The sequence below is a fragment of the Camarhynchus parvulus genome, chromosome 1A (genome assembly GCF_901933205.1).
Source record: "Camarhynchus parvulus chromosome 1A, STF_HiC, whole genome shotgun sequence".
Taxonomy (NCBI): Eukaryota; Metazoa; Chordata; class Aves; order Passeriformes; family Thraupidae; genus Camarhynchus; species Camarhynchus parvulus.
In genome coordinates, this window is record NC_044586.1 from 28,754,343 (window position 1) to 28,772,040 (window position 17,698).

A 17,698-nucleotide genomic window follows, 5' to 3' on the forward strand; every position below is an offset into this window, starting at 1 on the left:
TGCAGATTAGCAAGTTACTGAGGGAATGATATTTGGACAGGGAGACAGATGCATGTGTTCTAGCATCCACACAAGGAAAGGATCATGTATTTCCTTTCAAGTCTTGCTAAGAAAAGCCTCCTCTGATATAAGACTGTGAACTAGTGTCCTCAAATTGCTATCATCTTCCTCTGAGCACTCAGGAATTGCTAACCTAGGAGAGTAAAAAACATTCTACAAAGATGGGTTGGTCAAGTTACTTGGGTCTGGCAAATCAAGCAATCAGGCAGTTTGTTGTGTAGGCTGTCACTCTTGTTGAAATATGTATAAAACTTGCAGTCATTTCTGTTTAGATTCAGAGTAAGTATCTATGGACTGCCTAAATATTTAAAGATCTGTACAGCTGTACAAAACCAATCTTATTCCCATTATAATCCCAAGTACAAAATTCCGAAAGACCCTACCTGCCAAATTTCAAAGCCATTTTGTACTATGGACACATGAAAATGATATTATGGGTGTGACCAATGTCACCACTCCTCAGCTGAAGCCATTACCAAGTGTGTGTGTGCTCCTAACGTGCCTCCATTGTGGATCCAATGACATGAACATGAAACACACTGGAACCTGTAGCTGGAGCAAACTGAGTGCAGTCACATAACGCTGCCATGCTTGAAGCCTCCAGCTGTGGCAGCCAAATTCTTTTTGTCATGTGCTCACAATTCACGCCATGTGTGAGGATTTTAGAGTACTTAGAAATGTCAGCCTCTGGGTGGAAAAATGTTCTTGATCTTTACAGCACAACTGGTGCTCTGCTGTGATATTTGTTCTGGCCGGCACAATTAGTCATTGACCAAGTTTATTATTTACTCATGACCCTTTGCCTGGCATCCAACATGTGAAAATTGCAGCTTTTGGACAGAAAGAGGAACTGTAACTTGTTGAATTACATATTCTAGAGGGTACAGGTATTCCAGTAACTCTCCTGCCACATCTGATGTGGAGTTTTCTCTCAGCACCTACGGATACTGATTCTTTCTCAGTTAAACTTGTCGGGAAAATTAATCCATAAACGTTTATGTCCAAAAAGGAGACAGAGGAGTCCTGTAAATTTATTCAAATAAAGGGAGACATTATGGGGCATTCCCCATGGAGACTCTCAAATTTTTTAGGGGACACAGCTCCTCCTTTTTATCCTAATTTCCCGTCTGCATTTTCCCTCTGTCTTTCCCCATTGGCTGAGGTACTTGAGAGGTACAGACTACCTATGACACTGAATACCTAAGACTCTCCTCTAATGTATACCCCCCCTCCAATTTTTCTTTTTCATTGTGTCTCTGTTTTTTTTTTCTCTCCAAATCTAGAGATTTAGCAGTCTTGAGTGAGTAACAGTATGTGTCAATTAGTGGAATGCATACGGAATTTATGGTTCTCCCCACTGCTTATTTCACATCTCCGAACCTGGCCTTATCTACCATCAGGCCCACAGTTTGTTTGTAAAGATACTTCCTTCTACTCCTTTCAAACTGATGCTTTTTGGGTTGTACCCTTTTTTATTTTCTTTTTTTTTTTTTTTTTTAAGATAGGTGTGTGTTTGCATGAGTAAAATGTTCTTTTCTAATATTCAAAAAACACCTAATGGGTCATGCCACACGGTCGTCTTTTCAGCTGAGAGCTTGAAGCAAGCAGCTGCTTCATCAGAATTAAATTTGAGGTTAATGATCCAAACAAGTTCGCTTCAAAAATCCTCCCTGAACGCGCATTTGTCAGTACTTTCCGTGCCGCACGAGTAATAAAGTAACACAGCGCTGCATTTGCGCTTTGCTTCCTCCAGTGAGCCCTCCGCCGCAAGCTCAAACTACAGTCCTTGTCCTTCTCTCGGCCAATGCCAGATTGATGCCGATAAGTAGCAAGGGGCCCGCAGCTGTCGGGAGCCTGGGGCAGCCCCGAGGGAGAACGGCCGAGGGCCGGGGACAGAGACACCGCCGCCCCCGCCCTGCCCTCAGCAACCAGGACGGCTCTCGGGCAGCGGAGACCCCGGACACAGCGCAGGGACAGACGGAGAGCTGCGGCGCTGGGCCCGGTGCGGTGGGAAGGAGCGGGGCCCGGCCCCCGCGGACCGATCACGGCGCAGACCCCATCCCGTCCCAGGAGCAGCCCCCGACACGTCCCGCACCTCTATCCCGCTTTGCTTCCCCCGCTCCTTACTGCCGGGCGGCGGCCGCAGCCCCTTCCCCGCGGGACCCGCCCCTCCCCGGGGCGGAGCGCGGCGGCTGCCCCGCCTCTCCGGCCGCGGCGGCTGTCACGGGGCGAGCGGGCCGCACTGGGCTCCTGCGGGGCCCCGCGGCTTCCCTTCGGCCTGGCCGCGGCTGCCCGGCGGCATCCGCGCTCTACCACCATGCTCAGGCGGATTCTGCAGCGGGTAAGGCAGCGAGGCCCGCCCCAGCGGCGAGGGCGGTGTGCCGTGCCGGTGCCGCGCCGGTGTCGCTTCCTGGTGCCGGCCGGGCTCGGAGCTGCGCTCCCCGCGGCAGAGCCAGAGCCACTGGCCCTGTCCGGCCCGTCCTGCGGCGCAGGGTACGGGTTGGGGGCGTCACGGCCCCGGAGGCCGTGAGTTTGTCCGCCCCCGCCCTCTCGCTGGGGGACTGCCCGAGCCCCGACGGGACAGGACGGGCCGGGCCCGCCGTCCCGGCTGGGGGCGGTGTCGTGCCCCGGGCTGGGCGGAGGTGCTGGCGGCGGGCGGTTCCCGCGGCCCGGCCTGTCGGAGGGGCGAGGGGCGGCCCTGGCCGGCGTGGCTCCCTTCCGTAGCGCGGCGGCGTCTCCGCCCGCCGCCTGCGCCCGTCGCCGCGGCTGCGGCCGCCCGCTCATAGGGCAGGATAAAGGGAAGCCCGGCCTGGGGAGAGCCGCCGCCGGGACCTGCGGTGATTTCCTCAGGGGCTGGCAGGCGACAGGCTCTTAACGCCGTCCGGCCGCCTACCGTGTTTTAGGAACCGGCTTTTCCGGCAGCTCTGCCGGGCTTGCGAAGCCAAGTTGTGCCACTCGTTTATGAAACCCATCTCGCTTGCCCAGATCCCCGTGCCGGTGCTGGTCCCCTTGCAGTTGGCCCGCGCTCGGGTGGGCGCTGCCGGGAGGCGCTGTGGCGGGGCAGGTGCCGGCGCGGTCCCGGCTCCGTGCGGCCGCGGGCTCGGCGGGGGGATGCGCCCAAAAGGGGTGAGTCACGCCGGCGGTGGGCAGGCAGCGCTCCAGATACCGCACCGCCAGAGAGCCGTGTCGGTGTCACGCAGGAGGCGCTCACGGCTAGAGGGAAAACCGGCTCCTCTCCCCGTTTTATCCGCTGTTGCTTCCAAAGCGTGCTGTCGGTGTAACACCTCTGCGAAAGTGTTTCATTGGAAATGCTGGCTTGCTCTCCTTGTCTGCCATGCAAAGAAGCGTTGCTACAAGAATGAGAGTTAGGGGAAAAAAAGTAAGCATACCACCAACTTTTTCAGTGTAAAGCATTTCTTAGATTATTTTTCGGTCATAGACCCTGAGCAGGTGAAGATCTTGGTCTGTTTGGAGCTTCGTGTTTACAAGGAAGAACTTCCTTCCTGAAGCTTAATGGGAAGCCCTGCTAATAAGCAGGGAAACTTAGTCCAGATCTAATTAAATATTGGCAGCAGTTAACTGGGTGTTCATTGATTCTGAGGAGCACCAGGCCATCAAGGAAGGCTTCTGTAAAAGAGGAAAAAGCTTCATACAGTGCCAAAGGATATTTGCCCCAAGTAGGAATTCTGCTAAACACATCTTAGAAGCATCTAAAGTCAATGCAAAAGTTTCTGTGTGAGGAACAGACATATTTTCCTAAAAGACTGAACAAATAGTTCTCCAGTTGCTCCTGAAAATGGCGAGATTATTGTCAAGAAAGGCGAAACAGACTTCTTTCTGCCTAAAAATTAAATAGAGAAATGCCAGGATTTTTGAAGGTGTTAACCTTTAATTGCCAAAAATAACTAGGCTTTTAAAAATTCACCTCATAACAAAAGCAGCTTTAGGCATTTTGTAAAAATTGTGATTGCATGCCCAGCCTCGTACAGATGTACCATTTTGACTTGCACTCTGGTTGGCAAACTGTGAAAAATACTTCTGCTGTACTTTGATATTAAAAATGAACTTTAGGTTTCTGTCAGATATTTTAATAAAGAGCATAATTATTAATATCTTTCATGTGTCTTGTGCAGTAATTTGAAGGATAGGGATCCTCCCCTTGACCATTTGATTACCCATCATTTGTATAGCTGGCAAAAAAACCCTGCCTTTCTGTCACTGAAGCATAGTTTCTTGCATATCTGTTTGCTTTGTTATATGATTATAGGTGATGCCACCCTTCCTAGCCAGAGAACTGGTCATTTTGAGTTATAAAAGCATGTTTTTTGAAAAAGGAATTCTTTATTGCATTCCTTTTTGTTGTAACTCGGCTGGCGGACAAGCTGCAAAGGAGGAAGACAACAGCTACAAAGATATGGTTTATATTTTCTGATTCCTGAAGTTTCAAAACATCAAATGTTTCTTTTTTATACTACTTCTCCTTGATCACCTTTCTATTTCATCCCCAGTTGTTATTTCTGTTTTTAAAAGCATCTTCACTGTGACTTTGAATGACATATTTTCAAAGTAGAAAGTATTATATACTAAACATTACTTACTAAGTTTCTGAGGTTAGTATCTCCATATTGTCTTCAACTAGCTTCTCATTTTACATCCTTTCCCTACAAGCTTCTAAAATTTTTTATAAGTTTCTAAATTTTATGTGTGTTTTCAACATGGCATCTCAGGGATCCACCTGTTTTGTATGTTTGCACCATAACACCCCCTTTTGTACATTGTTGCCACTTCCTGGTTTCATGCATTGTTCATCATGCTGATCTAGAAAAAGGTAGTTTTTCCCAAAAGGCATCTGTGTGGAATGTCTGAGATGCACCTTTCCTGCTCAAATAGTTTGATTTTTGTTGGTGTATTCCTCAGAGAGTAGTCTTTTCTTCATTGCGTTCAACTTTGATGCCCTCTGTGGGCATTGTGTCATCTCTCCATTGTTAATCTACTGTGGGACAGTGACAGTTGCCTCTGGCCTATTAAAGCAGGGCTCATTTCTTGTATTGGCAAGGAGGAGGCGTTTATTTTCAGCTGGTAGAAAACTGATTACTTTGACCTCCTCCTTCTTGAGCCTTCTTCCCATTGCTCATGATTTTTTAGTGGGCGACTCATCTATTGGACCAGCGTGACTACTTTTGCATTAGTTTTTGTCTCCATTATTTGTCTTTGACAGTCTACAACTGTTGGCTACTCTGCTGTGTTTGAGTGCTCTCTGTGCTCTTCTTCTGCTTTCTGGTTCTAACTAATGCTCGAGTTCTTGGTCTTAAGATCTTGGTGTCTGGGGCAGAACAGGGCTTTGCAGGCATTTCTGTAGCTCAGGTAGTACAGTCGCCTTTTCTCTTACTCCAGGCTCAGGCATAGAGGTATTTACTTGTCTGAAATCATTGCATCTCATGCCTGACTTATCATTTTCTTTTCACATTTATAAGTACAGGGCTTGCTAGATAGCATATTTACTTGGATAGATGCTGAACGGCAGCTGTGCCTCTGCCCTCTCCTCAGAGTCAAAGGGAGCATGTGTGCCTCTTCCTGGGCACAAAGTGTGCTTGTGTGAAACTGATGGCATCATGAGAAAGAAAAGTTTTATGCCCTCTGAAGTCAGGAGTCATTTCATTTTACAGAGTCATAAAGTAGCGTCACACTGCTTTGGAAGTAAATGGTGTTGCTGTTCTGTATGGCAAAATACCCTGTTCTGAGCAAAATACCCTAGCACTGGGAGTTCGTTGGCAACAAGGGCTTTGGCCCTCTTACCTTCTCATTCTTGTGTCTTGTTTGTTGCTTCAGAAACTTATTATGGTTGTAGTAGTACCCTTAGTAGTCATATTTAAATCTGTGCTGGAAAAAACTGTTAAATCTGTACTTTTTCACATTTTCTCAAGGCTTTACATATTTTTTCAGAGGTTTTAATTTATTCTGAATTTAAAATTGCTGAAAAGAGTCTTTGATGAAAGGAATGTAGCTATAGACAGATAAAAGACTATGCAAAAATGACACAGTAGTGGTCCATATTTATACTCCCTCATATTAAAGCATTAACTCAACTCACTCATTATATAATTTTCTGTTCCTTTTCAGAAAACAAGCTGTAATCATTGTCATAATTTTTGTTGTTAATGATGTTTCTTTATATTAGCTTGCAGTTTTGAGAAAACAGAGAACAGCATGATGAAGTTTAGCATATTACTTCTACAACTCTAGGACTAGCAGTAGAAACATAGGCTTCTCTGCAGAGTAAACAAATGTAATTGACAGCTAGGAGAGAAGTATGCTGGATCAAAGACTAACTTTGCATTAGTCTTTCAACTCTGGCAAATGTTACTTTTGTAATTATACGTACACAGAAGCCTGTGTGGAAATTTTCTTCTTTACTGGGATTAGTAAGTCATTTATTTTCTCCCCTGTATAGGCCATCTGAAAACAAAGAACATCATTCTGAGTCCTTTCATACATCACAAAGTCCAAATTGTTCAATGTGTTGTGATTCTTTTTTGTTTAATGGAATGTAATACCACAGTGGTATGTGAGCATAGCATGACTGTGTGTGTGAACCCATTTGGTGATGCAATGATCAATTAAAAAAAGACATTTGCAATGTCCCATCCTGTATTTGGTATGTGAAGGATATTTAACTTACATTACAACCTTGAAAGATAAATTAATTTTGTTTTTGATCTTGGCTTCCTTAACATTCTTCCAGTTTTTTATTTAATTTTTCATATCCATTTTGCAAATGGATACTATGAACTATAACTTGAAAGTTACTTAATGACCTCTTTTCTTCTCACTCTTCTTTCCTGTGCATTGCACTCACCAGTAAATGTCACCATTTGTACTAAGCTTTCTAAGTCTAGCTTGGAATTAGGCTTTCTCTTTTCAAGAGCACACATTGATTTTTGAAAGGTTAAAGGATTTTACCAGGTACTGTGTAATAATTTCTGTAATACAGTGCATGCAATAAGACATGCCATCCAGTGCTTATTAGTGTGATTACAGCATGTCTGAAGTGTTTCATAAAGCAAGTACTTTTAAGCAGCCATGGAGTAATAACAGTGTGCAGTGGAGTAATAACAGAAGAGCTTGCATCCTGGAGGTTCTAATAATCTCCAATTTGTAGAGCTAGAACTAGCAAAACTTCGTATGCAAATCTCATTGCAAAATGGAGTCAGCGCTGGGGTGAAATGGGATGGGCAATTAAAAATGTACAGTAGTGTTGTATAAGGAGTTCCGATATGAGGTGAAGAAAATTTTATGTTAATTGTTGCAGAAGATTCTTGGTTTTGGGACAAAATGATTCATTAGGTATGCTGAAAGTGTATGTTCAGATATTGCAAAAGTGGAGGTAGATGCTGCCTGTCTAAAGACACAGCTGGACCATCTCTTAGTGCCACTGAAACATTAGATGCAGTATTCTAACTTACCTGTCTTCCTGGGAGACCTGGCTTCAACTTACCATTTGTTTTAGATGTTATTCTTCTGACTGTCAGTGGAACCACATGTTCATTCATGGAGTTACTTACCTTGTATTTCAAAGCTTTCCTGCAGGATGTGTGTTTCTGTGGGCAGCACTTCTAAACACTGAACAACTGGGGCAGGAAGGGAGCTCAGGAGCTCCCTGGTCTGAGCAGTGAGCAGGATCAGCTTGGAGGTCAAGAGCAAGTTGCTCAGGCCTATCTCATACTGGAAAAGCTGTTCTTTACATCCAGTAGGAATCTCTCATTTCAGTTTTTGTCTCTGGTCTTCCCACTGTGGTCTTCCCAAGCTTAGACCAGCTTGGCTTCCTCTGTTTGATGGCCTCTTCATGAGTGGTGATGTGGCTACTGTTTGGCACTCCCAAAGCTGTCTCTACTTCCAGGCTGAGCCAGCCCTGTTCCCTCAGCTCCTCACATGGGTCAGATGCTTCATCCCCAGATGTGTTGGTGGCCTTTTGCTAAACTCGTGCTGGTTAATCAGTGTTCTCCCTGGACTGGGAGAGCAGTATCTTGACGTGCTCCACTGGCTGCTGGCCAGTGGGGAGTGATCACTTCCTTTGATCAGTTGGCTGTACTCCTTGTTAGCACAGTCCAGGCTTCTGGCGACTGTCTCTGCAGACAGGACACACTGCAGGCTCCTGTTCAGCTTGCTGGCTGACACAAGGCCTCAGTTCTTTTCAGCAGAGAGACCTCTGTTACTGCCAAGAGTTCTCCTTCCCTGGCACAGGACTCTGCACTTGTCCCTGTTGAATTGCATACGGGTCCCCTTGGCCTGTTTCTTCTGGCATTTCTAGGTCCCTCTGAGTGGCAGCCTTGCCCTTGAGTGTATCAGCTGGTCCTCCCAGTTTGATGTCATGTGGAAACCTGAAGAGTGTGCACCTGTGGTCCAAGCTGGGATGTACCTTGTTTAGTGTCTGTATCAGTAACCCTGGGAAGAAGTACCAATGCCTTCACATTGGCATATTTTGTATGTGTATGGTATCTCTGCTTACCCCCTTTTTTGCCTCTCCTATTATTACCTTGCAGAGCTTGCATTGCCTTGCCTATTCCTTTTGTATGCTGTGCTAGAAGGAAGTGGTGTTCATACTTTCTTTGGAAATACAATACAGCTAGAGTGAAAAAGCCATGGAATAGGAAAACCAGAGTATGTTGATCACATAACTGATGATTTCAGATAAGGCTGGAATAAGGAGAGATGGTTGTCTTCTCTTACTGTCACCTGCCCCCATAGCTTAGTGCTTCACTCCTCACTTCCCTTTGGCCAGTCTTCAGAGCCTTTCCAAAACTGAAGTGTATATCACTGGGAATTAAGTCCTTAATCAGTAAACTTGACCTGTTGATGACATATTTTTTAGATTTGATAAAGAGTAAAAGGTTTTGTTATCTTTGTTATCTTTATCTTTGTTATCTATGAAAGTTGAAAATAGAACATTCTTTTTAAAACAAAGCAGGAAAATATACTTAAAATTCAAAGAATGGGAATAATGTGTGCTGCAGATTTCTTATAAGAGGTTATATAACTGATTTGTCTTCAAAAAAAAAAGGAACTATTTGAGCAAGAGAATTCTTTTCCAGATAAGATTTTGGAGGGACTAAGATCAAGAAACTAAAATTCTATCCCACTCTCAGTAGATTTCAATCTATATATTTAAATTCTTTATCCTCTTATATTAAAATATAAAATCCTTTATAGCATTACAAGTATTTCCAGATGGGCGAAAATACAGCAGTAGCATTACTTTATCCCATTTGAGATTGTCATACTGGAGCTAGATAATGAACTTTTTGTTCTTTGTTGAAACTAGGATTGCATATACATATTGAGATAACTTTTTAATGATGTTTCCTTTAAGAATGCTTACTCTTCTGCATCAGTTAAGCAGTGACATTCTGGAGATGAGTAAGAGAAGTTAAAACAAATTTAAATCAAAGCTATAGTTAAATAAGGATTATAAGATACGATCCATCTACCCAGATTTTGAATCATGTAGTATTTAAAGTTTATTTGCTTATTTTATCTAAGTCTGTAATTTCAAATCAATACTGTAGATTAGATTTTTAGCATATTCAGAGGAGTATGTCCTTATAGGTTGTCTTACTGATTGGCATGTTTTAACTTTACCATAGGCTTGATTATTATTTTTATTGTTTCCAATCAAGACAGTATACCTGCTTGTGTGCTTGTTGAAAAAACAAGGTTCTCAAACTTCAGTTTTCCGTATTTCATATATTTAAGTGCTTGTCTAGAATGTAGAAAAGTTATAAAGAAAGTAGGATGATACTAGTTTACTACTAATGAAAGTTTTTAGATGGTAATTTTTACTGTTTTCCTGTAGGATATAGTGACCTAATTTAACATCACTGAGAGTAATACAAGGGTAGAGTTTAGCCAAAGTTTTTGTTTTGTCGTGAGCATTCATGAGAGGAAGTGGTTTCAAATCCTGGCCTTTGCTTCTGGTATCTGCTTGGTTTTTTATGGATGGAGAGTGTTGGATAGAAGGTTTTTTTGAAGTGTTGTGCTGAAAGTTATATAATTGCTTGTCAACCTGTTCGCTTCTTGTGGAGGAAAAACACCTCTGTATTCCAACAAGCAGAAGAGAGGCCTTTGCATAGGATATGTACTGTGCTTTAGTAAATATTTATTAAGTATTAAAATGTAGACTCTCACTTTTGTCTTGCCCATCTGTTTCAGACTCCAGGTAGAGGTGGGTCTCAGAGCTCGGATTCGGATTCATCTGCCACGCCTGGAAATGCCGTGGACGTGAACAACGACGGCTCCTCAGAGGTACTGTGCACATTCATGGGGCTGGTGTCTTAAATCTTGGATGCTGCTTCCCGATCCATGGAGCTGTTGGAGTAACATTTGATGCCCTTCTTAAATATCAGCTCTACTAAACAAATACTTGCAAATGTCATATTCTAAAATTTGTTTGTTATTTAAATAAAAAAGAAGACTAGGCTATGTTTATATGTAACTATTAATTAGGCTTATCTATCCAAGTAATCACAAGTAATTCTTCCGTAGTTCTAGAGATGAATTATTAAAATTAAAAGCAATGAGATGTAAGCTTAAGACTCCTTGTTAATAAATCTTTCATGAGAGCTGCAAAAAACAAGGATTGACATTTTATCGTGCTTGTACTTCAGTTTCACCTTGCTTCTGCTGAGCTATAATGTGTACTGAAAACCTCTTCCTTCATGTGAAGTATCAAATATATTGAGTTTTATTTGGTAGATAATGTATTTGGAGTATAAGTCCTAGCAGTGTTTCGTGTGCTGCATGCCATACTTAATCAGCAGAATAAGTTGTTATTCTTGCTGCAATCCCATATTTTAATGTCTTTGTATTTACAGTGTTGTCTGACATTAACTCTGAAAATTGCAAACTGACTTTACTGGCTGTTGAAGCTCATTTGCGCTAATGTAGCCTGATTACCTATCTTGAAAATGTTTTGAGCTTAAGATACATAGACAGTGCAGGGTTAATTACCCCTATTGCAACATTAAATGGAGCAAAGTGCCCTTTCTTACACTGAATAAAGTGTGTGATGATTCAAATACTCCAGTGTGTGATACAAGATGAGAGAAACTTTCACTGCGCTGTTTAAAATCCTGTTTGTGCATCTGCTTATTTCTACTTTCTTAGTGCCTTATTGCAGTCAATGTAATCAGACATTCCGTAATATTTTGCTGCATGTTCTACATGTCACACATTTTTGAGTCCTAATCTGTTTTGTGTGCATATTTAACAATCTCTGAAGCAAATAAATATTCTTAAATTACAGACTAAAATCTTATTACTTTTGTAGTTGATTAAGGCATAAAAACATGCAATGAGATGATTTCTTCTTTCTAAAGTTTGGTTAAAATGATACAGTTCTGTTAATAAGAGTGCAGCATCTCTGACTGTACAGCTTGTGGGTACCATAGGGTACCTCAGTACTAATGGAGCGGTATTTTCTTGGTGTAGGATGAGCTTTCAGTGTGGTGGTGTGCCTGCACTGTTGCCCCATTGGCTGTTCTTTCTACTGAGTTGAAACTGGGTCAGACCAAAGGCTGCCTTGTCACTCTTGACATGCATTTGTTACATAAAAAAAAAGTATCTTTTGGGTGTCCATAATTCCATCATTACTTGCATTGGGTATTATCCTTAACATTGAATTCCAAAGTCTGTTTGAAACTGAGCTCCGAACCTGGTGATAGGTTTTTAGATTCACATGTAATGCTACTGGAATCTGTTAGCCTTCCTTTTCCCTCACAGCTTCCCTGAGGTCTTGTCTCTCCTGGAGCTTCTCTTCAGGAGCACTATAGTTGGTCTCTGCAGAATGTTTGCTGTTTGTTTTATCATGATATTCCACATTATTCTGCAGTCAGAAGTCCATTAACTTGTTTTCACTCCAGTTTCTTGGCTAGATTTTCTAATTTGTATTGCTGCAAGATTCAAATGGAGAATAATTATGAAATCTGTGCAGATTTTTATGTTTCCTCTCTCTTCAAGCCTGGTTGAAATAAATCCTGATTTTTGAGAATTGTAGTATGAAACAGAAGGAGTGGGAAAGTCTGAATTCAGACTGCTCAAACTGCTGAAGAAGAGGTAAAAATTTGCTCATGTCCTGTCTGTGACCATGTCGGCACTTCAGGTCACAGGCAGACCTATAATGAAGTCTTTTATTCACTGTGCAATCTGCCCAGGGAGGAAACGTTTGAGTTTCTCTTACCTTTGCAGCTTAGGTTCCAGTGCACCTGTCAACAGTACAGGGTTGCTAAATATTCCATGCTTGCAGTGAGTCTGCCAGTGAGATGGTGCTTTCCTTAGTGTAATGTAACTGTGTTAACTAGACAGGTTTGCCTCAGCCTCTCCTGCTGCTGTTGCAAACTTGCTTATTAATTTATAGAGGCATTTCTGCAGTCTCACTGCACCACTCCTCCCTCTTTGTCCAAAACATCTGAGCACCCTTATGGGAAACCTTGTGATGGAGGTGACATAATGCCTTGTAATGCTCCATTCATGATATTTTATGCAGCTTGTTCCTCTGTCACATGAAGGGGGCACCAAGAGTGTAAGGAAAACACATAATGGTATGCAGCATGGTCCTAGTTTTTAAGGCATGTTTTAGATTTATTTTCATGTCCTTAATAACTCTTCATTCTTGCTTTCTCTATAGTATTGCTATGGTTTTTAAAAGTTCTCTCTCCAAAAGGAAAACAGACTTTGCTTTTGGTGATTGTAGAGAGCTTTCAGCATAAAAATTCAAACTTTTGATTCCATATCTGCATTTTTTTGTCTTTATTAGTTTCTTACAAACAAATATGCATTTCACAGGGCTTCATCTGTCCATTGTGTATGAAAGTGTGTGTAACTCCCACTGATCTGTCTGAACATTACCAGAGTGAGCACACTGGGACAGAAGGAAGACAGGAGCTTCGTGACCTCCCAGCTACTAGTGTGGGTCTTGTTTATTTTGTTTAAATAGCTTTGGTGATGGGCTGCTTTAAACAAACTACATATTTTCCTGGTGTCAGCCTTTTAAATTGTTTCTTTTGATTCCTTGCTTAAATAAATTTGATCTCATATGCATGATTCCAAAGTATATGTTCAGCAGAAGAATTAATTCCTGTCTGATTTTCTGGTTTGCAGTTGTCTGTCACATGAAACATTTGCAGTATTGGAAGACTTGCAGTCACTGATATATATACTTCTCTTTTTAAACTGCTTTTGCTTGATTTTCTTATAAAAAAGACTTTCCTTATTTGATTGTCTTCACGTCAGACTCAGTATCATGATAAACATGTTGGATCAGGCACATCCTTTGTGAAAAGAGTGTTTTGAGTTCTTATTAGCTAACTTTTTTAAGAAGTGGATTTCTAGTGCAAGATAAGTACATTGGGTAAAGGGAACAGAGGGTGGTAATATAAAAACCTCAGAAACTTCTCCTTTTGAACATGTTTAAGAGCTTATGTATGCAGCAACATTATAAAAATAATTAGGAAAAAAATTTAATAGATAATCTTACTGGATTTTTTTATGCCCCCAAGAAAATGTAAAGGCTGTGTCAGTTAATAGATGCATTTGTAAATTCTTCCAGTTGTGCAGTGTAAAACTACACACTTAAAACAAAATGCATGGTTTTATGCTCCAGAACTAGAAGAATTTAGATTCTGGAAGTTAACAGCCTCCAGCTGCACAAGGCTATCTGATTCTTTTTGCTGCAAACCTCGTGGAGAGTAGATTGGACTTCTGGGGGTAGGCAGCTTGCTGTGCGCGGAATGGGTTTGTATAGAGGTGAAGTTTTACATTGTTTCTGCCAATGTTACTTTTGCTGAGTTTTGAGATCTAAGTGTTTATTCTAGGATGTGTGTGTGATGTGATTTTATTTGGTTTGGTGTTATATTTGCTAGGTAGTGCCTTTTTCCTTCCTTATACTTGATGTGTATTTACACTGTATTTTTGAAGGGAAAACTTTAAATTGTTTGATGTTATTCCCAAAAATGATGGAAGGAGTCAATACATTGATTATTCTAGAGATAGCTTGAGACGTCATTTCAAGTGTGAAGTGTCACCTGATTAAGTGAGGAAGATCTGTGGTAAGACTGACCTGTGCTGCTCTCTTGGAGTGGTGTGGGACCTCTCAGAGCCAGGGTTACTTGAGTATGGCTTTTGATGGACTCCTCACTGCCTCTTGTTGAAGCAGAGGCTGTCAATAGTGCTCTGTTGTGGTCAAGTCAGCTTGTTATTTTCTTTATTATCTGGTCATGATGCAAGTGCTGGTCTTGAATAAGCTGTGGCATTCCTGATGTGATGGTGTCAGTAGGTTGTGGCATCAGAGGTGGTTGGATTACCTGAAGAAGTTACTGTTTTATTTAAGCTGGTTGTGCTTAGCATATTTTATGGAGTTGACTGCCAGGTTGTTGCCCACTTTGACGTTTTGTTTTTCCACTGAACTTTCTGTCAGTTCCTTGGTTAGTACTTTTCTCTTGTCAAGAGCTGATTACAGCTTTAAATTTGATAAAGCTATGTATTGATTGTAGCACTTGAAATACAAATTCACTTGTTTCTAGCTGTTGCTGTTTCCTGTTGCTAAAGCAGTGTTTCTTTGTACTGTCGTTCAGTAAATATCTGTAAGAGATGAGAAACAAAGAAAGAAAATATATGTGTGGGGTTTTTTTCAGTTTGATCTTTTGTTATGTGAGAATGCCTAGAAGCATTGAAAAAGTGGGGAATTCTGATAATAACTATAGTCAATACTAGTATGAAAAGTTTAACATGTTTGACTACTGAGAAGTCAACAAGCAAGCTAATTGTTTGCTGATGGAAAAGAATAGTTTGCATTTGTAGCAAACACATTGAAAAAGCAACACAGCCAGGCTGTCACACCTCATTCAATCTCTGCCCTTTCTGGGACAGCATTATAACAATGATAAAATGTTGTCACTGTCGTCTTGTGTAGCAGACATATGAAACATTGCTCAGTTTGCTTTATTTAAACTGTTAATGTTTACTGGTATTGCTTGTGATTAGTACTGTGGATAGTACATAGTACTGGGAAGAGTTCAAATACCTTTTGTTGAAAAGAGTGCTAAAGAAACTTGTGAGTTCAGGATTTTTGCTAGTGAATTCTCCTTAAACGAGGAGATAGGATGTATGGCAAGGCCAGTGTTTAGATACACTTTGTGAGACCTGAAAAATTGTTACTTGGTTAACAAAAGCCTTGGTACCTTGCTTTAGATTTTACATGTAGTTTCTTTGCTAGCTCTCCTTCCACTCATACACCTATCAGCTGATGAAAATTTTAGCAAGTGCCCCCATGTTCTCCTTGCTTTTCCTCACCCTCTGTCCTCCATGCAGTGAGAACTGGTCTTTGTTTTTCAGTAACCAGCATTCTCACCTGCAGTGGCCTATTGTGGGAAAGGTTTCTTGCCACTTGCCTATAGCCTGATTTATGGCCATCTTCTTGAGCAGCTCTCTGCAGCCCTGTTTTTCAAACTAGGAATTGAAACCTATGCTAACTGGTGAAAATGTCAGTGTAATACTTCCCCTGCCCCCCAAGGTGTGATGAAGCCTTGCTTTAAAATACAATGGCCTATTCAGCTGCAGGAATAACCACCAAAATGTTGGCAAATGTCTGTCCATGTATAACCAACTTAACCAAACAAATGCTATATGAAAGTCACACACATTGCCAAGTTCCCAAACATCATTTCCCAACTTCAATGTATATAGTGGTGTCACTAACAAAAGCAGTATGGTGGCTTCTGTTTTGTTTTGTTTTCTTTGAAAGGAATGATACATTTCTAAACTGTGTCTTGCATTTCCTGACAGTCTCTGTTGGGCGTTCAGAGCATCTAAACAGTGAGTCAGTATAGAGGCATAGTTTGAGACCTCCTGTGCTGTTTTTATCTGAGGCATCCAAAGCAACCACTGAATGGTACCCCTGCAGCATTAGAATATAGTGGCTGTTAATATCTGTTGTCTTATCCACCATTGGGCTAAATCTAAGGCAATTTTCAGACAGTTCTTTTGGGTAGTCTTCATAAATTTCCAGACTTTTGGTAGGAATGTATTTGTTGGGTAATACAAGCAAGATATGACCTTGGTGTTTCCTGAATAGGCTTTTCATAGCAGAATTACAGAGAATGTAAATTCGCATAGTAGTTGTGCAAAGATGTGTGGTTTTTAAGTCAGTCTTTTAAAAGATCACATTTTTATGCTTTTTCCCCCGACTCTCTCTTATTGTAGATGCAATTGATTGAATCTTCTGTTTCTATGCATGCCTTTGGAGTGCTGCAGACTGTTATTGCACAGAACTTCATGTCAACACTTTAAAGCTGATATTTTATTCTCTTTCAGTTGCTTCTCAAATTAGGTTGTGGTGCCTGTTTTCACCTCAATAGTACTCGCCTGCTTTGTACACGAACAAAAATTATTGATTGAATTACATTAGTATATTAACTTCCTTCAACATCTGAACAGTATTAAGAGAATGAAGAATTAGAGATACTGATTTGATTTGACTTGGCCATGGAATATGACTTTTCTTTAAGAAATAGAGATCCCACTGGATTAGAATTTCTAACTGATGACAAAGTTGTAGTCTTGCAGGTTGTGACGCAATTTTAGTCTTACTCATCAATAGCAGTAAAAACATAAAAAACTGAGCTAGAAATTATGGTTCTATTCTTCTTAGGAAGAATCCAGCTTCTTTTCTATAAAGAAATCAATTCTATGTTCTGGTATAAAATAATACACAAAGACATCTTTGCTCTCATTGTCCAGAGGTTTAAATACTTGTAAAATTGAAATGGACTGCAGGTCTTAATTATACTCAACATGACCTTTTTACCTACTTTTCTAATGATTAAATAGAGATGTTATCTGAGAAAGCCACTGTCATCTTACTGTTTACCTAAACACAGAGGAAAGGGTTTTATCTGGTGAAAGACATGAAAAATGTCAACTGTATTTTCTTTTTAGCAATATATAAAAGGAGCAACCTAATTTTTTTATTCTTTAACTTAAAATATGTCATGATTTTTTTTAAATCAATATGTAGGCCTTCTGAAATCAATTATGAAATGTAGTCTTGCCCTTGCTGTCTAGGCAGACTGTGTAGTCTGCTTCTGAGAACTTCCTGAGGATTCAGTTAATTGCTTTGATATATATTTGGAAAATACAATCTAGAAGCTACTTGATACATCTTTCAGCTCTGAAATATCATTTATGTTTCTCTCTGCTGGCCCTAAATATATAGTTTCTGATCTTCCATCATGTAAAATGTTTCAGCCTTTAAATCACTGTGTAACTGGAGAATATCTGAGTTTTAATTTGGACTTACTGTTTGGGTGCTGGTGAAGATGTGTATCTTATATTGAGGAAAATTGTGGGAGTTCGCCTGCAGTGGAAGAAACATGAATGGTGAGCTTACTTTCAGTTTTCTAAACATACTGAACTTTATTCACAGCATACAGCTTATTGTACCAGTACAGCTGTGTGAGAGTAAGTCTGTATTCTGAGAGATGGACAGACATAGGTCATGGCCAGAAGGTGTTTCAGCCCTGGGCTTCAATCTCTGCTGTTGGCTTTTTGGTCATGCAGCTCACTGGAAACAGGTTGTAGCTGGGAGTGC

The 17,698-nt window shown here is 41.2% G+C and overlaps 1 protein-coding gene across 2 annotated transcripts in view; it reads left to right on the top strand.

Annotated features, from left to right (window-relative positions):
• The first annotated feature begins 2,269 nt into the window (after nt 1-2,269).
• EEA1 (early endosome antigen 1) overlaps nt 2,270-17,698 on the top strand; it is a 61,372-nt gene continuing 45,943 nt past the window's right edge. Inside the window, exons 1-3 of one of the 2 annotated variants that reach the window (XM_030959772.1) lie at nt 2,270-2,401; nt 10,267-10,359; nt 12,898-13,020. In XM_030959772.1, the coding sequence (XP_030815632.1) occupies nt 2,378-2,401; nt 10,267-10,359; nt 12,898-13,020 (240 nt within the window). In that variant the 5' untranslated portion in view covers nt 2,270-2,377. The remainder of the gene's footprint in view (nt 2,402-10,266; nt 10,360-12,897; nt 13,021-17,698) is intronic. The other variant, XM_030959773.1, reaches the window with a different exon arrangement.